At 36.8% G+C, this 26,480-nt stretch overlaps 3 protein-coding genes across 8 annotated transcripts in view; 2 read left to right on the forward strand and 1 right to left on the reverse strand.

Annotated features, from left to right (window-relative positions):
• Positions 1 to 383: 383 nt before the first annotated feature.
• LOC120150305 (protein SPIRAL1-like 2) lies at positions 384 to 3,309 on the reverse strand. 4 transcript variants are annotated; one of them, XM_039162995.1, is made up of 3 exons: positions 3,298 to 3,309; positions 1,414 to 1,708; positions 384 to 766 (listed from the first exon to the last, which is right to left on the reverse strand). In XM_039162995.1, exons 2-3 carry the CDS (start codon positions 1,672 to 1,674, stop codon positions 677 to 679), a joined length of 351 nt encoding a protein of 116 aa, XP_039018926.1. In that variant the 5' UTR covers positions 1,675 to 1,708; positions 3,298 to 3,309; the 3' UTR covers positions 384 to 676. The 4 variants fall into 4 exon arrangements, with proteins under 4 accessions (XP_039018926.1, XP_039018923.1, XP_039018924.1 ...); XM_039162992.1 differs by lacking the exon at positions 3,298 to 3,309 and adding an exon at positions 2,871 to 2,952; XM_039162993.1 differs by lacking the exon at positions 3,298 to 3,309 and adding an exon at positions 2,871 to 2,949 and having other exon boundaries at positions 1,414 to 1,683.
• Positions 3,310 to 20,952: 17,643 nt separating this feature from the next.
• Positions 20,953 to 26,480, forward strand: part of LOC120150483 (protein RRP6-like 3) — a 30,914-nt gene continuing 25,386 nt past the window's right edge. For both annotated transcript variants that reach the window (XM_039163171.1, XM_039163172.1), the window contains exon 1: positions 20,953 to 20,964. The gene's annotated coding sequence lies outside the window, so the exon portion shown is untranslated. The remainder of the gene's footprint in view (positions 20,965 to 26,480) is intronic.
• LOC120150485 (probable WRKY transcription factor 4) lies at positions 22,454 to 25,175 on the forward strand. Of its 2 annotated transcripts, none has more exons than XM_039163174.1 (4): positions 22,454 to 23,002; positions 23,366 to 24,066; positions 24,156 to 24,311; positions 24,529 to 25,175. In XM_039163174.1, the coding sequence occupies exons 1-4, from the start codon at positions 22,550 to 22,552 to the stop codon at positions 24,812 to 24,814; spliced, it is 1,596 nt and encodes a 531-aa protein (XP_039019105.1). In that variant the 5' UTR covers positions 22,454 to 22,549; the 3' UTR covers positions 24,815 to 25,175. The 2 variants fall into 2 exon arrangements, with proteins under 2 accessions (XP_039019105.1, XP_039019106.1); XM_039163175.1 differs by lacking the exon at positions 22,454 to 23,002 and adding an exon at positions 23,076 to 23,173.

Below are 26,480 nucleotides of genomic sequence, written 5' to 3' on the forward strand. Positions count from 1 at the left end.
AAATGCTCCCATTTATGTATATTATGTTTCGGGTTAATTTTTTTATAGTTTGGATTGATTGTAATAATATTTATTCATATTTTTTCTTAATTATTGACAACGTATTCATATCAAACCTTAAAAATAATAAAATTTTCTTTAACCATCAAAGTCGCTCAATAAATTTTCAAGATAAAACTTTCATATACATAGAATTTTATTAAACTTATAAGTATCTACAAAGATCATTTGGAATATATTATCATTCGATTTTCTCATTGATGAATAGGAAATAGTGACCATCTGGGCCCATTACGACAAGGACAAGATCGAACTTGGGCCCATTACCCATTCATTGAATAAATTTTATTTAATTTGAATTTAGAACAATATTCTACCTTTAAGAGAAAACGGGGGCATGATAACATGACAATTTAGAATAAGAAATATAACATTGTTTTTTTTCCCCAGGGTAACGGAGCTCTGCAATAGATGTTTTTGCATCTAATCTGGAGAACTCTTGATTGAAACATTACCAAACAAGCACACAACAAAAGCCTGTATATTACACAAGCAACAGCAGCAAGTTTCCGCTGCTTATATTAAAAGATCCGAAAACAGCATCATTCAGAATCTATGGCTTCCCCGAGAATCAACAAACAATACCCCACCTATCAAGATATATGAAGGCACGATCTCATTTACTATCACCAGGTCCCCCACCGAAGAGGTAGTTCAGAGATGACCCACCTCCAGGGGCTGCATGAACCTTGGTTGAAGGTCGATCCTGCATCCAACAAAATACAGTTTCAATGACACCACCGAAGCAAGTATTGATCTTCCGGCAAGTTTTACAAGCATAATATAAGTGCTTTGATGAAGCTTCCAACAAGACGAACGGATCCAATTATCTATTTTCAAAGCCAACTCTTCGAAAATGGTTATTTCTACAAAGTTTTTTGGTCATTTACCAGTAGGGCTGAGGGAAGAGAGATGGACACTTGGAACAAAACATTATAGACTTCAACCAACTTCTAACAGTAATTACCGAAAAGCGTAAAAATAACAAATCCAAACAAAAATTAACTAAGAAATAATTCAAAGCCAACAACCTAATTCCAAGAACTTTGATACGCATCAATTCCTCACTACTAGTTTCTCCCCAATGAAATTCAAGTTCCAAATAAGTATAAATCTTATTTTCAAGGCATTTATGAAAGGTACATAACTGGCTCTTCTTAACTACCCAGACATTTATTCTGCAACCCTATCTTTGTCATGTTTCATATTGTTAAATGAAAGATTGGTGGAAAAACAAATAGAAAATGCCATGAACTTAAATGAAGTATGACAACTTAAAAAAAACAAAAGGGCAAGCTTTTAAGTATCATAATAATTGAAGGACTCATAAAGAGATCATTAAATGAGTTATACCGTAATAAAATTGCCAGTGTTCTGACCATCAGCACGGAGATAATTGTTTGAGGAGGTACTGTTAATACCAGCAGGAATCTGATTGGCTCTATCTGCTGGCTCAGCAGCAGGTGCATGAGCAGCAGGAACAGGTTTTGAAACTGGTGGTGCTTCAGTTGAAGCACCTTGGGAATTGTTTGCGGCTGGTTTTGGAGCTTCTCCATTCCCAAACAGATAGCCCAATGAGCTCTGCCCACCACCACAGCTAACTCCACGGCCCATATTTTCCAACTTACAAGCAAATAAAGTTCAAAGTCTATCACACAGGGAGGGAGGAAACAAATAGCACAAAGTAAGAATATATGATCTGGTTTTAAAAAGTAGAAAAGGGACAGGAGCCGAGGAAGATGGAATGAATCTATAAATCAAGCACATTATACAACTAAAGGAAATTTTAAACAACACAGTTCAGTATAAGCAGAAGAAAGGGAGCAAACCAAGCACATCAAAAGAATTCTCATTACAATAATTGATAAAGAAAATTTTCATTGATGTTATTTCTCGAAACCTTGGGCTTGAATATAACTCCCATAAAAAGATATTTTCTTTTCATGCTGGACAACAAAATGCGCCAATGCTTAGCCATAAAGCATAACATCACACATTATAAGGTCACATGCTCACATGAACATCTGTTCATTATATCAATCGGTTCTTGTTTTTATATCACCTCCTTTACATTTCATTGTTTGATTCGAGTACAGGACATATATCTCATTCATAATTGAATACTCAATAACAGAAAATACATCATACCTACCGTAAAACGGTAAAAATATTTCAAGAAACACCACTACCCCCAACAAAGCAAAAGGTAGCGTTGCCTTTCTTACAAGTCAATAGGAATTATATGTGGCGTATTACATATGTTAAATGAAATGAAAGGAACCTCATATACCCACTGAAACATGTCAAATAAAACACAACAAAGAAGCCCCTGCACAATTTGATATTTGTTCCGTAAATTTCCTAAACTTCACTATCGAAGGCCATTTACATTTCAACTTTTCAACAATAGCAATGAAGAACTATCTACTTCAATCAAAAATAAAAATTAAACTTCAAAGATAAAACAATCAAAAGCACATAGAAATCATAATTTCACAGGATGTCCCGTGTAATAATCATAAAATTTTAAAAAATATGAAACGAAAAACCTAATATTTTTAATACATTAAAAATCCAAATAATATGATTACAGAAATCGATACAGACAGCACGATAAAAAAAATAGGTTCTCTATATCACATCAAAAAAATGAAAAACAAATAAAAATGCGTAGCCAAGGTGAAAAACATCAAACCAGATACGGTAAACAAAAAGATCGTAAAACAAGAAATGAATGAATGAACCAGTGGATGAAACACTAAACCTTTAAAAGAAGAAAATGGGATCTAAGGTTAAAGTTTTGAAATTACCTGTATTGTTTTGAGATCAGATCTGGAGGAGAGAAAGTGGAGGGACGAGCTGTGAAAGAATGAAAGTGAAATAAGAGCGTTTTCTCTTTTAATATATAGAAGAATCGAAAACGACTATCCCTAGATAAATAAATAATTATTATTTTGAATTTTATACACAAATTGCCCCTGCACTATACCTGAATTATCGTTTTGGCCCTTAATACATTTTTTTGTCAAAAAAGGCTTAATACAAAAATAAGTTTGTCCCGAAAATCGTTTTAGTGTCTAAGAATTTTTCGTTAAGAATAGGTGTCTAACGTTTTCTCCATTACCATTTTAGGTATCCGGACGTTAACCACCATTGAAAATATCCGTTAATTGACACGAATCATATTTTTCTAATTTTGAGAATTTTTATTTAAAATAAAAAATATATTTTAAAAACCTTAATTTTTTTCAATTCTTACAAAAAAAAAAACCAAAAGTTTTAAAACTTTAATTTTAATCCCGTTGCCACCACCGGCCGCCACCAACACCGTTAATCATCCAAACACCAAACGACGTGTGATCGGCTAACCACCCATGACCAAAACCTCCATACTTTTACAACCAATCGAACCCTCATACTTAATTTTTTATTAAGTCGTCAAAAAATAACCCTTGGTTCCCTATTTTTACAACCAACTCTTAATTTCCATGCCGGATTCCAAGTAACATTCAACTTACTCATTCTGCCATTTTATTGAAAATGACATCAATAATCTGCAGTTGGTTTATGCACTAGCTATGTTATCTGTAATTAGTATGTGTTGGACAAAGATAAGTGTTTCGACTATGATACGGATATGATCGAAATTCCTCTACTTGCTTTACTTCTTTTATTTTATTTCTCATGTTTGATTTCGTATCATATTGTTATTTTATACAGAGCTATGTAAAAAATATTCCGACTTATAAGACACTTGCGGCTCTAATTTTTTGGTTTTGTTGAGGAATACTCGACTATTAAATTTATTTCTCCCATTTTGTCTGTAGAGTGTCAATTCCAGATGTTCAATTTTGAGCAAAGTCCATAACCTGTCAAGGATTATTCGCAGCTTTCTGTTTAGATGCTGCTCTTTTGTTTACTGCAGTTTAAGATTTACGAGTATTTTTCTGCTACGTTATGCTCCTGGAACCCATGTATGAAATATTGGAATATTATATTTTTATAACATTTTTGTCATATTCGATTTCCGTCATTTTTTAATCTTAAATTAAATTATCGTTTTTAAATTTTTGTGTGTTAAAAGAAATCGTTTTATTAATAGTTAATAATCGTGTCATTTCGCTTCATATATGTTAAAATTACATAATGATATATCGTAACAAGTCACAAGTGATGGTCAAGAGAAGGCAAAAGTGCCCAGATAATACATGTGGGAATGTTTAATTCCCAAAAAAATGCAGTCACTCGATTATTTCTCCAAATGGGGTGAATGCTACAGGGTTACATGCATTACGTGGGATCTCTCGGCGTCTTCAACTTTGCTGCGAAACTGAAACCGCCCCTGCTGCATGTGCGAGCTGCGACACTGATGCTGCCTGAGGTGTTGCTGCTGTTGCATGTGGGAGCTCTACATGTGGGCATGGACGTGGGAAATCACGGGGGTGAGCAGAGAAAGCTGTTGTTGCATGTGTTGCTGTTGCATGTGCCAGGGGTGAGCAGAGAAAAGCTGCATGTGGGGGGCCTGGACGTATGAATCGTGCATGCATGCTACTAGAATTTCTCGGCGTCTTCTTCAGCATGGGGGTGGATTTCTCGGCGTCTTCTTCACATGGGGGGCGAATTTATTTCTGCATGCGCTGGGAATGGTCGAATAGACCCAAATAATGCATTCAGTTATGTTTATAAGAGGGGCTTAGATTTGCATTTCATTGTGCATATGAGTCGGTGTTAAATTTACATAAGCAAATCTATAAAATAGTGTAAGGATCGTCAACAATTGGAGTTGTTGCTTTGCTTGAAGTAGGTTTACAATGATAATTTTCTGAGTTAAGTTTAACGTTGTTAAAAAACACGTAAGTTCTCTCTTGTTTCCCATGTGAACTCCGTTTATTTTTTTCAACATATTAAGTTGTATTTGAGTGTAATATTTTTTTTTTCTAGATTTGTTGAAACATGACAGAAGAAAATGTTCTTTTGAGACTAGACGATCGACACATTTCGAGTCATTTGGGAGAACTGGTATTATGATCGAATATTTTTTTATTTGAGAATGATGAATAATTCTAATTACATAGATTAAAAAATAGCAGGATGACGAACAATGAGTCCTTCGTCCTCGACTTATCAATTGTGAGATGCCAGATCAACGTATTATCGATAATTTAAAAATAGTCGGTTTTTATGATGTCGCTTTTGTAAGAGAATTTAGTTTGGTCCCCGGTTAATTTGATCAGTGCATTAATTGAACGGTGGAGACCAGAAACTCATACTTTTCATCTTCCGTGTGGTGAATGTACGATCACTTTGGAGGATGTGGCTTTACAACTCGGTGTTCCTACAAATGGAATGGCAGTGGTGGGAAATATTGATCTTAACGTGTTTGCAATATGTGAGCAGTACCTTGGGAATGTACCACACAAAGATTTAACAAAAGGGTCACGGCTGAGGTTATCCTGGTTGTCAAATGAGTTTAAGCTCGATCCTCAGTGTAGTGAGCAAGACATTATATATACAACTCGAGCATATATATTGCGGTTGATCGGCGAAATCTTGATGTCTGATAAATCCAATAATCTTGTCCATATAGAATATCTTCCTTTTTTTTGTAACTTCTTTATGAACCGTCAGTATAGTTGGGGATCAACAATATTGGTGTTCTTGTATCGCGAGATGTGCAAGCCGTTATTACTTGTAAATGATGAGTATACGTCTGAAATCGGTGGATGTACGATGTTATTACAATCATGGGCATGGTACATAATTCCATGGTTAACACCGATTAGTCGAACTGCAATTGACTTTCCTCTTACCGGAAGGTAATTTTTTTTATTTAAAATATTTGATCTTAAATTAATTAAAGAATATTTTGTAAAGGAAAAATAATTACAGAAATTTATTTTGATTGGTATACAGATGGAGGCATAAAATAGAAAGAACGGGGTTTTCACACAATAACGTGAAAGAGTTTAGGTTTAAGATTAACATCGAATGCAAAGTTGAGGTATATATAAAATTAATTAGCGAATTTATTTATTATTATGTTTATATTATAATATTGTTGTTTATTTATTTAGTTGAATTTTATAATTATTTAATTAAATAATAACTATATAATTTTGTTTTATAGTTTATTTGGAGGTCGCACGATGATAGAGAAATTATGTCGTGCGTACCGTAATATGTCTGGGAGGGTTGTCAATATTGGTGTGTTGTTACACCATTGATCCATTTCGCATTTGTGGAGTTCCAATTTTCCGATAGAGTGTTGAGGTAGTTCGGCTTCCACCAACTTATTCAAGGAATTCCAGAGAATCATGACTCTCTTCAAAAATTAGATGGGCGGGGTAGGGTCGGTGAGGATTGGTCTTGAGGTATGACAACTATATAAATAATTGGAACAACAAGGGTTCATACTTGCCAACGCTCACTCCCATACAAGCAGATGACTTTGACTTCCAGAGTTCAGATTACCTAAATTATTTTTGGGAACATGGAAAGACAACAATTTATAGAGTGTAAAAAAAATTTGGTAAACCCGAGAAACCAAGAATGACTGGAGTGGGAGTTCTTCTCACCGTGGAGCAGAACAAGAGGCAATGGATAATCCCACCAGAATCTTTTGATCAGACAAGATCATTTAATCAAGTGTTTGGTGATTCTGGTGTTACGCCCTACACTCCTCAGCTTGTTCCTCATCAATCACCCATGTTCTCTCCCATGTTTGGGGAAACAAATGATTTTGATCAGATGGGAGAGCATAGTGCTGGTGGGCATATATTTACAATACCGGAACCTATGCCCTCAATGAATGAGCAGGTTGGTTATGAAGAACAAACTCCTGAACGAGTGTAATGACCACAACGAAACCGACGTACGCCTCGACATTATTGTTCAACAACACCCCGACACCGTCAAGAGTTGTAATAATTATTTAAATTTAAGTAGATGAATCAAATATCATTACTATTAAATTGAGTTTTTTACTATTAAATCATTTTTAGTAATAATTATTATAATTTCATTATTAATAATCATAATTAAATCATTTGTATTAAATCATTAAATATTAATAATAAAATATTATTAATAATCATTACTAAATCATATCATTACTAAATCATTAAATATCAAATCATTAAATTAATAATAATTAATAAATCATTATTAGTAATCATGAGTACTAATCATATTATTCATTAATAATCATTATTGGTATCTTTAGTAATCACTATTAAATTAATAATTAATAAATCATTACTAAATCATTTATATTTTAGTTTTTTAAATATAAAGTTAAATTTAAATACATTGAAAATGGCAAAAGCTAAAAGCTTTCACGTGGAGAGAGAGCGAACAACAGTTTTTGGGTTTTTTTTAATAAATTAATGTCAGATTTTGATAAATGCATGTGATTTTTTTTCAAATGTGCAGCATGGTAATCGACTTTTTTTTTACTGTTCAGGTGTCACTGCATATGCATGCATGCATTTGGAAAGCATTCATATGGGGGAAACAATTATTGGTTTTTAAAATTTTATTCATATATTATTCTTGTTTAAATTAATAGATTAATTGTTAATTCATATATTATTTTCGTATACATTAATAAATTAATAGATTAATTGTTTAAATGAATAGAATATAATCTACAAATTTATAAAACTTAATTAAGAAATTTGTTTTGCATTTAAGAAATAAAAAATGTTATAAAATTAGTAGTAATCATTATTAAATCATTAAATTTCCAATCATTTATTATTCGATCATTATTAAATCATTATTAAATCAAATCATTAAATTATTAAATCATTATTATTAAATCATTAATAATAAATCATTAAATCATTATTAATAAATCATATCATTACACTTTAATTGAGTTTTTTACTATTAAAGTTCGAAACTTTTAGTAAAAAATTTTCATTTCAGTAAGGAGTTGAAATTAACGTTTTAAACTTTAAGTAATAAATATGTATATATATTCTAGTAATTGAATCGAATATAATCTACAAATTTATAAAAATTAATTAACAAATTTGTTTGGCATTTAAAAAATCAAAAATGCTATAAAATTAGTAGTAATTATTATTAAATCATTAAAGTTCAAATCATTATTAGTAATTATTATTATCAAATACTTATTAAATTATTATTATCAAATCATTGTTAAATCAGTAGTAAATCATTAAATCATTATTAATAAATTATATCATTACACTTAAATTGAGTTTTTTACTATTAAAGTTCGAAACCTTTAGTAAAAAAATTTCATTTCAGTAAGGAGTTAAAATTGACGTTTTAAACTTTAAGTGATATATATATATATATATATATTCGAATCATTGAATTGAGTATAACAATTTATAAACAAATACAGTTTCATTATCAAATAGAAATAAGATTACTGTTGAGGCATGTAGTGTGGAAGGTTTGGACAATTTCTTTTTGAATGACCTTCACCTCTACATAATCCACATCTCTTCGGTTGACCTTCCTCTCTAATATGGATATCCGTACTAGTATGAATACAAGTAGATTCCGACCGACCCGTGGGACTTCTACGAAGTAGTGGATTTAGCAACCATTCATCATGATCTCGGTTCTCCCAATAAGATTCATTTGGGATCGGTATGAACTCATGGTTGTATATATTTAATATCATCTGTAGGTGAAAGCATTCATCAACATAAGTGTATGAATTGATTGCAGTATATATACATGCAGTGACTGCATGAGCACACATATATCTCCACGTTTGAAAGCGGCTACAATCACACCATCTTTGTCGTAAATTAACAGTAATTGATTCTCGATATGCTCCTTCGTTGCGACGTATGCATACAATGACAACAAAAGTATGTCTAATTCGATCGATGTCATGAACAAACATTGAGGTTGTTATACGCTCATTTGGTTTCATTGCTTCTACCACCGTCGGAGCCCAGATTTTACCTCGATTTATCATATACTCGATTTCTTTCCCTTTATCAGACCAAACTTTAGCCAACCTAAAGTATGTTTCTTTCACCGCACTCACCATTAGGAGATGGTGTGTACCTTTTAGTACTGAATTAATGGCCTCAGCAAGGTTTGTAGTCATCTGTTCGTATCTCTAACCACCATCATATGCTTGCGACCACTTCTCCCGCTCGATTTTCGACGCCCAATTCCAAATGCGCTCATTTGTAGCCTTCAAATCCTCCAATCTCTTGTCAAAATTTGGTTAGCGTAGTTCATATTCTGTTTCAAAATAGATATTGTGTTAAAGTCAATTTATAAACAAACACATAAATGGGTACAAATGCTAAAAATAAAACTTACCCATGCTGACTATCTCCCTACGAATATGGTCGTTATTAAACTTCTCAATACAATTCTTACCAATATGACAGATACAATATGTGGGATATGCGTGCGGAGGTGTCCAATGACTTCCCGGTCGTTTAATTGCTGCCAAAAGGCATGTTCCTCGATCGGATATCAAGGAAACTCCTCTTCTCGGACCCCATATTTATGTAGATTAGTCAGAAAGAAGTCTCAAGCCTCTCTCGTTTCTCCTTCAACGATGGCGAATGCAATTGGGAATATATTTCGTTGACCATCATACGCAACTTCTATTAATAATATATGTCTGTATTGACCGTATAACCACGTACCATCTACTTGGACCATACGTTTGCAAAATGGAAAACCTTCTATACAAGACTTGAATGCCCAAAAAGGTCTATGGAATATTCTCTTCCCTTGAACAAGTTGACATTCTCGGTTGTATATATGTATGGTCTGAGACTTCACGATGGTTCCAGGTATGAATTATTTCATAGCTCGTAACAAATCAAGTAACTCATTGCATGATATATCCCAATCACCATATATCAACCTCATTGCCTTGTCATTCGCATGCCAAACATGTTTGTATTTTACATTATATCCAAACTGGTCTCAAATAGATGCAGCTAACACTGAGCAAGGGATCCTTGGATTTTGTTCAACCAAAAACTTCACATATTGACAAATTACATCGGAGTCCAGTAGTCGGTGGTCTTGTTCAATAGAGTTTTGCAAACTTGTGTGTGGATCATTGTACCTTGTAATGACCCAAGTATCTTGCCTCTGCATTTTGGACACTCTGATCAGCCACTTACACTTGGGCTCATATTTAACATACTTCGCATACAAAGTTTTATGGTTGGACTCTGCAACCTTGCAATCTACATGGCCTCTTATGCAATACTCTTTAATCGCTAATGTAGCTTCTTTTTTTCCCTCTGTATTGCTTCCCAACTGCTAATTCACCAGAGTTATCGGACGATTCAATCATGTAGCCTGAAGTTAAATGTGGCATCTCCGGGAATTCAGGTGCCCTCATTGTTTCATAAATATTTTGTATGTGAGGGGTAGGTTGATACTGTGTCAGATATTCATCAATATTGAAATCAACTTCATCACCATCGAACATGTCATCATCCTCAGCCAAAAGAGGTTCCTCAGCTTCTTCATATTCACTGGATTCTTCCTTTATTTCTTCCCAGCGGTTTTCAGTGTAACAACCCGATTTTCAAAATAATATTTAATTAAAATTTGAGGGTTTAATTGTGAAAATTTGGCGAAAATTTGGCGAAAATTTGGGGACTGAATTGAAAGATTTTAAAACTTGGAGCTTGTTTTAAAGTTAAAGAAAATTCAGGGACCAAGCCCTGAATTTAACCATGGAGTGTCGGCAGACAATGGTTATATGCGTGATTTCTGTTTTGAAAAACAGAAATCAATTTCACAAATCCTTCCTCACGCACACAACTTCCAAACTCGATTCCGACGCCGTCCGAATTCTGATCGTTGTTTTGAAACCACCGTTGTGTTCATCATCGAGCGAGGAGCAAACCCTTCAAATTAATTGAAGCGAAACGCGGCCAAACGTCGGGAATTTCCAGTCAAAGTAGTGACGGTTTTGTTAGCTCTATCGCCGGGAAAATCTTAAATTCACCGCTGATCGTTGCTCTGTTTACGACACCTCCCGCACCATCGTGTTCCTTGTGCCGTTCCGAGTTCACCGGTGTCAACCTTGTACGCCGTAGATGGCGGCGCGTGAGGAGGTGGTGCAGTCAAAGATTCGGCCGATTTGAAATCGAGCTCTCCGCAGTTCAAAAATTTGAACCGATCGTTGTAAGTATCTCGAAATCGCTCAAAATAATTTTTAGAAATTTTTTCGGGATTTTTAGGGCCCCGGAGGACGCCTCACGCGCCACACGCACCGCCGCAGGGCGAGTGGCTGCTGGAAACCGGTTTAACCGGTTTTCAACCGGTTCTGACCGGTTTGACCGGTTTCAACCGGTTCGAACCGGTTTGACCGGTTTCAACCGGTTCGAACCGGTTTGACCGGTCTGAACCGGTTTGACCGGCCTGACCCGACCCGACCGTTGACCCGACCCGACCGTTGACCCGACCCGACCATTGACCGTTGACCGTTGACCGTTGACTTTCTTTGACCAAAACTTAAAATGGCTTTGACCGAGCATTAAACGACCGTTAATCCTTTCCGAGTATACCTATCCTGATAGTTTTCGACGTGCCGAATCCGTTTCCGTGGTCCGTTTTGTCAAATTCGAATCCGAAGGTCTCCAAATCTATGGTCAAAGTGGTTGACTTTGACTTTGACCAAGAATCTGAATTTCCGAAAAGTCATACTTTATATTTTTCGACGTCCTGATTCCGTTTCCGCAATCAGTTTAGCCAAATTCAGACTCGAAATACCCCAAATTGATAGTCAAACTCGAAAAATGCTTATATACTTAAGAAGACTAGCTTTGAACAATTAAATAGGATTTGAGACTGATAGATTATTATTGTTTGAAGGTACAAGAGACTCTCCGGATCGATCGACAGCTCGACCCAGCTCTTCTAGATCAGTTAAACCACGTGTGCCAGTATTCACCCGTTCGAAAATTGTAGCAGAGCGTGGTGAAACCAGCAATCAGTAAATTTGCTATTTGAACTTATTGTCGAGGTGTGTTCCCTACTTATTATTGAACTGTTTATTGGTTTTAATATGTGGTACACCGAATTCATTGGCTATTGTTTTATGGATGCACCAATTTAATGTGACAATTTATGGAATATGGCTGCTATCTAATTTTGTTTTGAAATGATATATGATTACCATGTTTTTGGATTTATGGAATTTATGTCACGGTGCAATTGAATTTTGGAATTGAAATACGATGGAATAGCTCTGATCAAGCTAACTGGGCCTAATGTGACTCTTGAGGGCCCCAAGATGTTTCATTAGGTCGGCTTTCCTTTGCTATGTGCTTAGGGTAAGCTATATGGACTTATTGACTTGGGCTTAAGGATACAAGCTTCATAGCCTATCCTTAAGTCGGCTTTCTTTTTGCTATGTGCATAAAGTAAGCTATATGGAAAATACTTTTGGGAACTACTGATGGTGTACCAGAAAAGGGTTTAAACTATGATTTTCAAAAAGTTAAACTCTTTTACGAATTTGTGAGATTACTGGACTATGATTTGTACCTATTGTGATTTTATGGAAATGTTGGGACACACTGAGCCTGGCTCACCTTTTGAAAATGTTTTCCCCTTTCAGATACTGTTGGTTAGATACCTTGGTTCGAGCACTTGGAGGATCAACATATCTCTTGAAGTAAATCAAATTGTAATGTTTTTATCTGGCAAGTTGACTTTATTTTGGTGACATGGACCTTATTTTAAAATATCGGATGTTATAATGATAACTCTTTTGCTAATACTGCTCGGTTTATTGTGATATTGAATTTGAAGACAAGTTTTAAATTAAATTATTATTTATTGGTACTATATTACGAGTTGGATTTTGATAGTATAATTTGTTTATAATTTCATGTTATTTATAATGTGATTTTATATTGATGGAATAACGGTTTCGAAAAATGTCTTTAATAATCATAATGTGATCCACTAGACTTAGTCGAAACGTATAGGCCGGGTCTAGGGGGTTACATTTATTGGTATCAGAGCTTTTGGTTTTTAACCCTCGGACTGTGTATAAGTCCACATTGAAAATACGGTTTTGAAATATTTTACAAAACGAGTTACTAAGGCCATGTCACAAAGTTATTAAGATTTTTACTATGTTTGAGACTCCAAGTGCTTATCTAACCCTAAGTTTTATCTTCTGTAGTAAACTTGAGATCCATCAAAATGAGTGCTAGACGTAGTCGTCGAACTAGCCGTGGACGAGGTCGAGTGGCTCGATTCGCAGATCCGATCGATGAGATACGGGTAGATCCCCCACCTCCGATAGGTGATCATGCTCCTACGACCCCAACGGATCTGCCTCCTGCCGCTGGTATTGGCATGACTACACCGATAATAGGAGCGACCGATATTGATTTAGAGTCTACCGGAGTTGCTTTGGATGAGAATTTTGGTAGACAATTTCTGCAGTTAATACAGGGAGCAGTCAGAGCTACTGGTGTTGTATCTGAGGTTCCTATTTCGCAGACTTTGATTGCCAATGGAGTTAGAACTTTTGGGGGACAGATAGGTGGAGCTCCTACTGAAGCTGAGGATTGGCTCCAGGATACAGAGAGACGCATGGATCAGTTGGGTTTGGATTCAACTAAGAGATATCAGGGTGCTGTGGCGATGTTAGATGGCAATGCCTACACTTGGTGGGAGTCAGTGACCAGTAGTGTTCCTACCGATCGTTTGACCTGGAATTTCTTTAAGGATCGCTTTCGGAGCCGTTTTCTGGGAGAGCGCTACTTAGCTCAGAGACGACAACAGTTTCAAGACCTGGTTCAGGGAGACATGACTGTTTCTGAATATGAGATCGAGTTCCTGAAGTTGCTGAAGTATGGATTCAGTATGGTACCTATGGAGAGAGATCGATGTCGTAAATTTGCCCTTGGACTCAGATACGAGCTGCGTAGGCAAGTAGTAACCCATCAGGATGAGATATTTGATGTGCTGGTGGGCAGAGCCAAAGATGCGGAAGAGGTGGAGGTTTTATCTTCTGGTAGAGAGCGTGTTGATCAAGATCGATCTAAGAAATTTTCAGGCCCAATGGAGTCATCAGCACAGTCCGGGAAGAGGACTCGTACTTCAGCCCCTCAGAGAAACAATACACGTTTCAGGCCTGCAGCATCCTCACCTTTAGCTGTCAGTCGAGGCGGTTCCTCGTCGTATTATAATGGGCCCCTTTGTGAGTATTGTGGTAAACAGCACTCAGGAGAGTGTCGTAAGAAGATGGGTCTTTGCTATCAGTGTGGATCTAGTGGTCATTATCGGAGGGATTATCCTCAGTTAGTTTCGTTTGAGCAGACCACTACCCAAACTCCTGTGCGTTCGCAGACTACAGTACAGACCCCAATTAGAGATCGTAGTCAAGGAAAGACTCGAGGATCAGCGTCTAGGACAGACATTAGAGCCCGACCTCAGCAAAATAGAGGGCCAACAGCTTCTGAGGCTAGACAACCAGCTTTGGTTTATGCAACTAGACGTCGTGATGACAGAGATGAGCCTGAGGTTATTGCAGGTACATTTACTATTTATTCTACCCCATACTTTGCATTATTGGACAATGGTTCCACTCACTCCTATGTATCGAGCTCAGTATCTCGAAACCTTCAGATTCCGATCGAGAACACTGAAAATACTGTTACAGTTACAAGTCCAGTAGGACAAGCGGTATTAGTGAATAAAGTATTCCGGCGTTGTCCTCTCGAGGTTCAGGGAGAAATTTTTCTCGCTGATCTTATGGAGCTTCCTTTAGAGGAGTTCGATCTAATTCTTGGAATGGATTGGTTGAATAAACACAAGGTAAAGCTGGATTGCGAATACAAGCGGGCTACTCTGAAGACTTCAGATGGTCGGACTGTTGTGTTAATTGGTGAACGGCGTGGTTATCTCTCCAATATCGTTTCAGCGATGGAAATTGATCGTATGATCCGGTAGGGATATGAGACCTTCATTGCTTGTATTTTGAACACCAAGGGTGCATTGTCCACGATCGAGGAGATTCGTACAGTTAGCGAGTTTCCTGATGTTTTTCCGGAGGAGTTGCCTGGGTTACCTCCTGATAGAGAGGTAGAGTTCGAGATTGAGACTTATCCGGGATCGTCACCTATTTCTATGGCACCTTATCGTATGGCTCCAAGGGAACTTAAAGAGTTGAAAGTCCAATTGCAAGAATTATTCGATCGAGGATTTATCCGCCATAGTACTTCACCATGGGGAGCTCCAGTTCTGTTCGTAAAAAAGAAGGATGGGTCGCTAAGATTATGTATTGACTATCGAAAATTGAACAAGATGACGGTCAAGAATAAATACCCACTACCCAGGATTGATGATTTATTTGATCAATTGCGAGGAGCTACTGTATTCTCTAAGATTGATCTTCGTTCGGGGTATTATCAATTGAAAGTTAAAGGATCAGATATTGCAAAAACGGTTATTCGCACTAGATATGGTCATTATGAATTCTTAGTGATGCCTTTTGGTTTGACGAACGCTCCTGAAGCTTTCATGGATTTGATGAATCGGGTGTTCCGACCATATTTGGATCAATTTGTGGTGGTCTTCATTGACGATATTCTGATCTATTCTCGTACTGAGGCAGAGCATGACGAGCATTTGAAGATCGTTCTGCGGACTTTGAGAGAGCATCGTCTATATGCCAAACTAAGCAAGTGTGAGTTTTGGCTTCAAGAAGTGTCATTTCTGGGGCATATTATTTCTGCGCGAGGTGTTCAGGTTGATCCCAGCAAGATAGAGGCTATTATGAATTGGAAACGAACTAAGAACGTATCTGAAATCCGCAGTTTCTTGGGCTTGGCTGGTTATTATCGACGTTTTGTTGAGGGCTTCTCGATCATTGCTTCTCCTTTGACAAAGTTGTTAAGGAAGAATGTGCTGTTTGACTGGGGCGAGGCACAACAGGAGAGCTTTGAGAAATTAAAGGCGGTTTTGACTCAAGCACCGGTGTTCAACCAGAGTCCGGGAATGATTTTACAGTGTATAGTGATGCTTCACATTCAGGACTTGGTTGTGTTTTAATGCAGGAAAGTAAGGTGGTGGCTTATGCATCCCGTCAGCTGCGGCCGCATGAGAGTAACTATCCTACTCATGATTTAGAGTTGGCAGCAGTAATTTTTGCCTTGAAGATTTGGAGACACTATCTTTATGGAGAGAAGTGTTACATTTTCACAGATCATAAGAGCTTAAAGTATCTTCTGACCCAGAAGGAAATTAATTTGAGACAACGCCGCTGGTTAGAGCTCCTAAAGGATTATGATTGCGTGATTGATTACCACCCTGGTAAAGCTAACATTGTAGCAGATGCTTTGAGTCGAAAGACGATATCAGAGTTGAGGTCTTTAATGGCCAAGATGAATTTATATGACGATGGCACTTTGTTAGCAGAATTGCAAGTTAAGCCGACCTTGGTTGATGAGATCAAAGCTAAGCAGCCCCTTGATAGCTCCTTGCTTTCCATCTTTGAGCAAGTAGAGCAAGGGACAAACACAGATTACGCAATTGATCAGGATGAAGTTTTATGCTTTAAAGGTAGATATTGTGTGCCTGATGATGCTGAATTGAGGCAGACTATCCTTACTGAGGCTCATAGCAGTCCATATGCTATGCACCCCGGAGGAGATAAGATGTACCGGAATTTGAGAGAGAGGTATTATTGGATTGGTATGAAGAAAGACATATCTGACTTTGTGGCTAGGTGTTTGACTTGTCAGCAAGTTAAGGCAGAACATCAACATCCATCAGGTTTGTTACAGCCTATCAAGATTCCTGAATGGAAATGGGAGGGTATTACTATGGATTTTGTTACTGGCTTGCCTATGACTCCTTCGAAAAAGGATTCAGTTTGGGTGATTGTTAACAGACTTACAAAGTCAGCTCACTTCATTCCTGTGCGAGTAAATTATACTTTGGATAAGCTGGCAAGATTGTATATTTCAGAGATTGTCAGATTGCATGGTGTTCCATTGTCTATTATTTCTGATCGAGATCCGAGATTTACTTCGAGATTTTGGAAGGCGTTACATACGGCTTTGGGAACAAGATTGGATTATAGTACATCCTTTCATCCACAAACTGATGGTCAATCTGAGAGAGTAATTCAGATTCTGGAGGATATGTTGCGGGGTTGCGTAATCGATTTTTATGGTAGTTGGGAGAACTTTTTGCCGTTGGCTGAATTTGCTTACAATAACAGTTATCAGACCAGTATTCGTATGGCACCCTATGAAGCGCTCTATGGGCGTAAATGTCGCACTCCGATCTGTTGGACTGAGTTGCGTGATAGGAAAACGTTGGGACCTGAGTTAGTGCGAGAGACGGAGGACACAGTCAGATTAATCCGTGATCGTCTGAAAGAGGCATTTGATAGGCAGAAATCTTATGCAGATCAAAGAAGGAAGGATATACAGTTTGAAGTGGGAGATCGGGTCTTTTTGAAAGTTTCACCCTGGAAGAAAGTATTAAGATTCGGGCGTAAGGGCAAATTGAGTCCAAGATTTATTGGACCATTTCGTATCTTGAAGAGGGTAAGACCTGTTGCATATCAGCTTGAGTTGCCTTCTGAGCTAAGTCGTATTCATGATGTCTTTCATGTATCAATGTTGAGGAGATACCGTCCAGATCCAGGTCACATTATTCAGGTAGAAGAAGTAGAGTTGAGACCTGATTTGTCATATGAAGAGGAGCCCATTCAGATCTTGGAGAGAGATGAACGAGTTCTTCGGAATAGACGAATTCCAATGGTCAAAGTTCAGTGGAGGAATCGAGGCCCCTCAGAAGCTACTTGGGAGACATTGGAGTCAATGGAGGCTCAGTTTCCTCAACTATTCTCATAAGGTAAATTTCGAGGACGAAATTTCTTGTAGAGGGGGAGAATTGTAACAACCCGATTTTCAAAATAATATTTAATTAAAATTTGAGGGTTTAATTGTGAAAATTTGGCGAAAATTTGGGGACTGAATTGAAAGATTTTAAAACTTGGAGCTTGTTTTAAAGTTAAAGAAAATTCAGGGACCAAGCCCTGAATTTAACCATGGAGTGTCGGCAGACAATGGTTATATGCGTGATTTCTGTTTTGAAAAACAGAAATCAATTTCACAAATCCTTACTCACGCACACAACTTCCAAACTCGATTCCGACGCCGTCCGAATTCCGATCGTTGTTTTGAAACCACCGTTGTGTTCATCATCGAGCGAGGAGCAAACCCTTCAAATTAATTGAAGCAAAACGCGGCCAAACGTCGGGAATTTCCAGTCAAAGTAGTGACGATTTTGTTAGCTCTATCGCCGGGAAAATCTTAAATTCACCGCTGATCGTTGCTCTGTTTACGACACCTCCCGCACCATCGTGTTCCTTGTGCCGTTCCGAGTTCACCGGTGTCAACCTTGTCCGCCGTAGACGGCGGCGCGTGAGTAGGTGGTGCAGTCAAAGATTCGGCCGATTTGAAATCGAGCTCTCCGCAGTTCAAAAATTTGAACCGATCGTTGTAAGTATCTCGAAATCGCTCAAAATAATTTTTAGAAATTTTTTCGGGATTTTTAGGGCCCCGGAGGACGCCTCACGCGCCACACGCGCCGCCGCAGGGCGAGTGGCTGCTGGAAACCGGTTTAACCGGTTTTCAACCGGTTCTGACCGGTTTGACCGGTTCGAACCGATTTGACCGGTCTAAACCGGTTTGACCGGTCTGAGCCGGTTTGACCGGTCTGACCCGACCCGACCGTTGACCCGACCCGACTGTTGACCCGACCCGACCGTTGACCGTTGACCGTTGACTTTCTTTGACCAAAACTTAAAATGGCTTTGACCGAGCATTAAACGACCGTTAATCCTTTCCGAGTATACTTATCCTGATAGTTTTCGACGTGCCGAATCCGTTTCCGTGGTCCGTTTTGTCAAATTCGAATCCGAAGGTCTCCAAATCTATGGTCAAAGTGGTTGACTTTGACTTTGACCAAGAATCTGAATTTCCGAAAAGTCATACTTTATATTTTTCGACGTCCTGATTCCGTTTCCGCAATCCGTTTAGCCAAATTCAGACTTGAAATACCCCAAATTGATAGTCAAACTCGAAAAATGCTTATATACTTAAGAAGACTAGCTTTGAACAATTAAATAGGATTTGAGACTGATAGATTATTATTGTTTGAAGGTACAAGAGACTCTCCGGATCGTTCGACAGCTCGACCCAGCTCTTCTAGATCAGTTAAACCACGTGTGCCAGTATTCACCCGTTCGAAAATTGTAGCAGAGCGTGGTGAAACCAGCAATCAGTAAATTTGCTATTTGAACTTATTGTCGAGGTGTGTTCCCTACTTATTATTGAACTGTTTTATTGGTTTTAATATGTGGTACACCGAATTCATTGGCTATTGTTTTATGGATGCACCAATTTAATGTGACAATTTATGGAATATAGCTGCTATCTAATTTTTGTTTTGAAATGGTATATGATTACCATGTTTTTGGATTTATGGAATTTATGTCACGGTGCAATTGAATTTTGGAATTGAAATACGATGGAATAGCTCTGATCAAGCTAACTGGGCCTAATGTGACTCTTGAGGGCCCCAAGATGTTTCATTAGGTCGGCTTTCCTTTGCTGTGTGCTTAGGGTAAGCTATATGGACTTATTGACTTGGGCTTAAGGATACAAGCTTCATAGCCTATCCTTAAGTCGGCTTTCTTTTTGCTATGTGCATAAAGTAAGCTATATGGAAAATACTTTTGGGAACTACTGATGGTGTACCAGAAAAGGGTTTAAACTATGATTTTCAAAAAGTTAAACTCTTTTACGAATTTGTGAGATTACTGGACTATGATTTGTACCTATTGTGATTTTATGGAAATGTTGGGACACACTGAGCCTAGCTCACCTTTTGAAAATGTTTTCCCCTTTCAGATACTGTTGGTTAGATACCTTGGTTCGAGCACTTGGAGGATCAACATATCTCTTGAAGTAAATCAAATTGTAATGTTTTTATCTGGCAAGTTGACTTTATTTTGGTGACATGGACCTTATTTTAAAATATCGGATGTTATAATGATAACTCTTTTGCTAATACTGCTCGGTTTATTGTGATATTGAATTTGAAGACAAGTTTTAAATTAAATTATTATTTATTGGTACTATATTTACGAGTTGGATTTTGATAGTATAATTTGTTTATAATTTCATGTTATTTATAATGTGATTTTATATTGATGGAATAACGGTTTCGAAAAATGTCTTTAATAATCATAATGTGATCCACTAGACTTAGTCGAAACGTATAGGCCGGGTCTAGGGGGTTACATTCAGCGTCGTACTCTACGGTTCCAGATGTTCTACCAACTTTATTAGCACTTTCCAACATCGGCACAAAGTTGTTCATCGACCTATATGTCGGGTTATCGAAATGACTCTCGAAACCCATTTGAGATGAAGTTCCAACCGCATTTCTTGATGACCTAGGCTGCTTAGATATATTACACAACTCAACAAATAACTAAATAATTGGAATATTTGTTGAGTCATGTAATTCAACCATAGTTATAATATCATCATCTTCTTCAAGTGGTACAACAGCATACCTGACCAGATTGGGACATACCATAAATCTGTACCTCAAATCATCAACTTTAGAACGAATTTTTCTTTCTATCCTCTCATTCATATCTACAAATGTGATGTCCCTTTTAAACATCATATTTATAGGTGCTTCAGACTGAAAAATAGCCCCGACCTCATTTTCCATCATATGTCTATTGTAATGGACAATCGTAAAAAATTTGTTGCTCATTTTCTCTACACGTAAAAATATAAATATTTAGAATAAATTACATTATAATGAAAATTAATTATTTACAAAACTATAAATAATAAATGTAAATAGGTTAACAATTTTTTTTTATAAAAATAATGCTTAAATACATTATTATTACAGTAAAAATGGCAGGATTATAGAATGTGAATTTTTTTCCAACTAAATCAAAATAAAAATTCTAATAATTATTATATAAAAATACAACTAAAAATTACACGAAAAATTAAATTAACAATAATACTCAAACTTAAATTTTTTGTATCAAACTTACATTTTCTAATTTTAAATTAACAATAATACTCAATCTTAAATTACATTACTATGGTCTCATGAACAAAATTTAAATGTATAATTCTCCTGATTTCTCCTAACATATATGAGCATTCGTTCAACATGGAAAAATAAACGGAGTTCACATGGGAAACGAGAAAGAACTTACGTGCTTTTGAACGACGTTAAACCAAAGCTCGGAAAATTATAGAACCCACAAAAATCTCTAATATCATTGAAAATCCACTTCAAGCAACAACTCCAATTGAATCTAATGAAAAAAAATCACGATCCTCACTTGCTTCTGTAAGTTAAAACCAACTCATGCATGCAGTGAAATGCAATCCCCACCCCTATTTTATAACAAGCCGATGCACCAATTATTGGTCTAATTATAATATCATCCCTGCAGTTGTCTTGAAGACCCCGAGCAAAAGCATTATTGGTCTGGTTGGTTGCAGATGTATTATTGGTCTCAACGCATGCAGAACGAATCTCACGCTTCGGCCCTGGGTGAAGACGCCAAACATTCCTTTTTCCCTTTGCTTGGAAGACGCCGAGAGATCCATTTTCCCATGCTTAAAGACGCCGAGCATTCCCCCGAGCGTGCATGGAAGACGCCGAGAGATCCATTTCCCATGCTTGAAGACGCCGAGCATTCCCCCGAGCATGCATAGAAGACGCCAAGATATCCAAGTTGGCAAGGAAATTTTTGTGTTGAAGACGCCGAGAAATCCCTTGAACGAATGCAACAATTCATAGCTTTTTCGTAACCTTGAAGACGTCGAGAGATCCCAAGCACGCTTGTAACCATGTAGCATTCACCCCATTTGGGGAAATAATCAAGTGACTGCATTATTTTGGGGAAAAAAAATTCCCACATACATTATCTGGGCACTTTTTCCGTCAAGAGGAAAATTGAAAGAAAAAAAATGAAAAATATTTAAATGAAAATTTTGCAAGAATTTAAAATAAAGTTATTTTGATATTAATTTGGTATTTTTAAAACGATTTTATTTTAGTATTGTTTGTTATTTTATAGTATCTTTAAAAAATAAAAAATGATGGATCAACTGATTAAGATTTTTTTTAATAGCAAGAATTGAATAATTAAAATGGAAATTTTTAAATTTTATTAACAAAAATAAGATTGAAATTAAAATTAAGTAATAAACTTATAATTTATACTTAAAAAAAGAAAGAAAAAATGTTTACGTGTCCGAGGCGTGGACATTTTTGCTTTCAATAAAGAAGTTGGTTTAGAATTCAGATTGCAGCAGACCAAAAACACACCAAAAGCGAAAGGGGAACTTACAATTTCAGAATCCAAACAAACAAAAAAAGACAACTTCCCCTTTTTTTGGGTTTTGTTTTGACTTTTTTAATGGCTGATGATGAGAATCAACAGCAGAAGCCGTCGAAACCAGTGGCGCCGTTGAAACGGCCGGTGATTACTCCCCCACCTCGGCCGTTTACGGATGCGTTATTCAACGGTGGGTCCAGCTTCATGGGCTTTAGTCCAGGTCCCATGACGCTTGTTTCTAACTACTTCTCCAGCACCGAAGATTTCAAGTCCTTTTCTCAGCTGCTTGCCGGTGCCATGGCGTCCCCAGCAGCAGCATGCGCTCAAAGACTGGACTTTCCTCTTCCTACTACGACCGAGGAGCAGGGTGATGTTAACCGCGCTGAAGGTGGAGCTGGCGCGGGGTTGCGGTTCAAGCAGAATAAGCCGGCGGGTTTGGTGATAACGCAACCACAACCGATGCCGCAAGGGTTCAACAGCCCTGCCAGCTTATTGGAGTCTCCAGGATTTGGTGTGTTTTCTCCTGGATCCCAGGTAATATTAACAAGTTCAATTTTCAATTGAAGGATTGATTTTTATTTTAGGCTCTACTTAATATGTTAATTTATTGTTAAATTTTATTGAGTTTTCCCCTGTTTGCTGGTTTGTTTGAGAGAGCATGAATAATTGGTCTACTCTGGAATCGGTGCTTTTAAGATGGGGAAGGTGAGTTGGTTAATTTCAAGAAAATGGGAATAGTGTTCTCTTATAGTTTCTCTGAATCTGTATCCGACACATGAATATGTAGATATGATCTCGACCAATATATATATATGATTTTTTTTTTTTAAATCTGACCTTACCTTCCTTTATATTCAATCATTTTAACCATTTTCCGGTATTTATGAAAATGTGTAGGGACCTTTTGGAATGACCCACCAGCAAGCTTTAGCACAGGTCACTGCCCAGGCTGCACAAGCTCATTCACTTGTACAAATCCATGCCAAATCTTCATCAACACCTCCATCATCTTTGGCACAAGTTTCTTCTTTTACTGCCAATACGGATCAGGAGGTGCCCATCTTATTGCAAGACTCCAGTGTTACGATGAAGCAACCATCAGACTTATCTCAGTCCGATCAGAGATCCCATTTCATTGTTGATAAGCCTGCTGGTGATGGCTACAACTGGCGAAAGTATGGGCAGAAACAAGTAAAAAGCCGTGAGTTTCCGAGAAGTTATTATAAGTGCACGCATCCTGGTTGTCCTGTCAAGAAGAAGGTTGAGAGATCACTTGATGGCCAAGTCTCTGAAATCATCTACAAAGGGCAGCACAACCATCAGCCTCCTCAGTCGAATAAGCGTGCAAAAGGTAGTGGAAGCTTAAGTGGAACTTCGAATAATCAGGGAAATTCTGAATCAATTTCCCAACTTCAGACTGGCAACTTGAGCATAATCAAAGAAGGGGGGACATCAGGTTATTCAATGTCCAAGAAGGACCTGCAGTCTAGCCTAGCTATAGCTGAACGTATTTCCGGAACAAGTGATAGTGATGAAGCAAGGAATAATGAAACCAATGCGGATGAAAAAAATGAAGATGAACCCGACCACAAAAGACAGTATGCAAAGATTTCTATATTCATTTCATATGCTCCATTGAATCAGTGATGAATTCCCTATTCGACAAAACTTGTTTCTTTATATGCAGAAATACTGAAATTAGAGTTTCAGAGCCATCTTCACAGAGAACTGTCACAGAACCTAGAATTATCGTGCAGACAAGAAGCGAAGTTGATCTATTGGATGATGGCTATAGGTGGCGCAAGTACGGACAGAAAGTTGTCAAAGGCAATCCTTATCCAAGGTAATCGTGTATCCATAATCCCGGGGTTAGCACTTCAATCAAACGTTACCTTTTTGTTTGAATCATAGTGAAGAAAGACACTTCATTCAAACGTTACCTTTTTGTTTGAATCATAGTGAAGAAAGACACTTCAATTTTGCATTTTATGTTGCGCTCTGCTCTTTTATTGTGTTTGATTATTTGGAACAGTCCCTAATGCATCTTTATGGTTCCACAGAAGCTACTATAAATGTACGACTCCGGGATGCAATGTCCGTAAGCACGTGGAGAGAGCTTCAACCGATCCCAAGTCTGTTATAACTACATACGAGGGAAAACATAATCACAATGTACCAGCTGCCAAAACTAGCAGCCACAACATGGCCAACACTGCTAACGTATCACAAGGAAGAGCACAGAATATAGCAACCGACAACCATGGTGTAAATATCAGTGCTGATTTTACCAACAATAGGCAACAACCAGTAGCACGTTTACGGCTAAAAGAAGAGAATGTAACATAATTTCTTTCAACTGTAACTTAAGGCAAATTCACAGAAGCCAGTGTCTTTATTGGAGGCGGTTATCAACCCAAGCCCAAACGATAGGTGATGTTCAAAAGAACAGGCGAAAGCATAAAAAAGAAAGGTCAGTTGCAGTTTGAAATAGGTTAAAACGTTGTATGTAAACTAGTTTAGTGGGCACACGTGCACACGTGCATATATATATATAGGTTATGATCCACTTACATTGTATAACTCTTTAGTTTTATACTGGTTTTAGATCATTGGATGAATCTAAAGATCCGTTATAGATTGAATTAGGTTACAAAGTTGTATGTAAATTAGTTTTGTGTGCATATAAATATATAAATTTTATACTCAACCATATGACATTGAATGCTCACAATTCTTTTACCATGGAGACATCGCTAGATTTTGTTATTGTAATTAGGTTATTTTTTTTAATTATAATTCTGTTTAAGACATTATATATAACTTGGAATAACGGATTGTAAGTTTGAGTTGCAATATAGCCCAAAAAATTGCATGTTAAAGGATAAGCCAACCATGGGGTTGCCATCAATTCAAGTATGGTGGGTTGCTTAGAGATAAAAAATGTATATACATACATTATTCTCTTACCTTTAGCCCACCATGGGAATCTCTTTTTCACATCCAAGTAATTGGAAAAAGATCATAGTGATCGGTGGGGTGACACTAAAAGAAAAGCAAGTGCTAAAAATAAAATTTATTCTTGTCTTTGCGCACAAATGAAGCAAACCACATATCTCCTTCATTATAATCATTTTGACCCTAATCGCTTTCGGCTGGAAGCCGAGCTTTAATTCTACTGTTTTCGATTTGGTTCCACTCCCATCACATTATATATTTACCTTCTTCAACCATATATGTAAATGTAACAAAATATGATTATCTTTGTTTTATAATAAAAAAATGGTTGTTTGTGATTAAACTTATAATATAAATATTTTATTATTATATTTCAAATTCCATTGATAAAATAATCTTAAACATGGGTAATTATTTCGGATATTATCACGGTAGAGCTATAATATAGTTGTGGAAAACAAATTAAACAATAGAGGAGAATCAGGAGGTGGTTTGGTCATTGCTTCGTCACAGGTACTATTAAATATCAATCACGTGTCTTTCAAACACGCCATGCTCACTCACGGGTCTTTTCCCTATTTCAATACATAAATTCATTGCTATAACAATGTTCAATTAGTTAAAAAATTATTAAATTCAGAAGACTATACTGTTTAAAGATTATTAATTATTTGACATTAAATGTTTATACATCATGCATATATAGTGCTCGAACCTAGATCTCAAGAGATAATAACAATATCTTAACTATTGAGGTCGTTTGATTTATAATAATTAGTTAAAATTTATTTATTTTTAATATTAATATTATGCAGTATACCAATAAATTTTATCATAATCTGTGAATTAGAAGAATATTAATGTTAAATATGTAAAAGTGTTGAAGAATATATGGAAAAAAGAATCTGAACATCCTTTTTTTAAGTGGCAAGTCGTGCCCTACCTCATCCAATACAATGGAGAGCATATAAAGAAATTTAGCGAACCAATTTTCGACCCTTGTGCTTTTCGTCTCTTTCGTTTGTCAAGCTGCTCTTATGTTCTTCTTATAAGTTAA

The sequence above is a fragment of the Hibiscus syriacus genome, unplaced genomic scaffold (genome assembly GCF_006381635.1).
Source record: "Hibiscus syriacus cultivar Baekdansim isolate YM2019G1 unplaced genomic scaffold, ASM638163v2 tig00111022_pilon, whole genome shotgun sequence".
Taxonomy (NCBI): Eukaryota; Viridiplantae; Streptophyta; class Magnoliopsida; order Malvales; family Malvaceae; genus Hibiscus; species Hibiscus syriacus.

Coding starts and splice junctions, on each gene's coding strand:
- LOC120150485 (XM_039163174.1), top strand. CDS start 22,550: ATGGCTGATGATGAGAATCAACAGCAGAAGCCGTCGAAACCAGTGGCG. Junction 23,003..23,365: donor TGTTTTCTCCTGGATCCCAG/GTAATATTAACA, acceptor GAAAATGTGTAG/GGACCTTTTGGAATGACCCA. Junction 24,312..24,528: donor AAAGGCAATCCTTATCCAAG/GTAATCGTGTAT, acceptor ATGGTTCCACAG/AAGCTACTATAAATGTACGA.
- LOC120150305 (XM_039162995.1), bottom strand. CDS start 1,674: ATGGGCCGTGGAGTTAGCTGTGGTGGTGGGCAGAGCTCATTGGGCTAT. Junction 767..1,413: donor ACACTGGCAATTTTATTACG/GTATAACTCATT, acceptor TGTTGGATGCAG/GATCGACCTTCAACCAAGGT.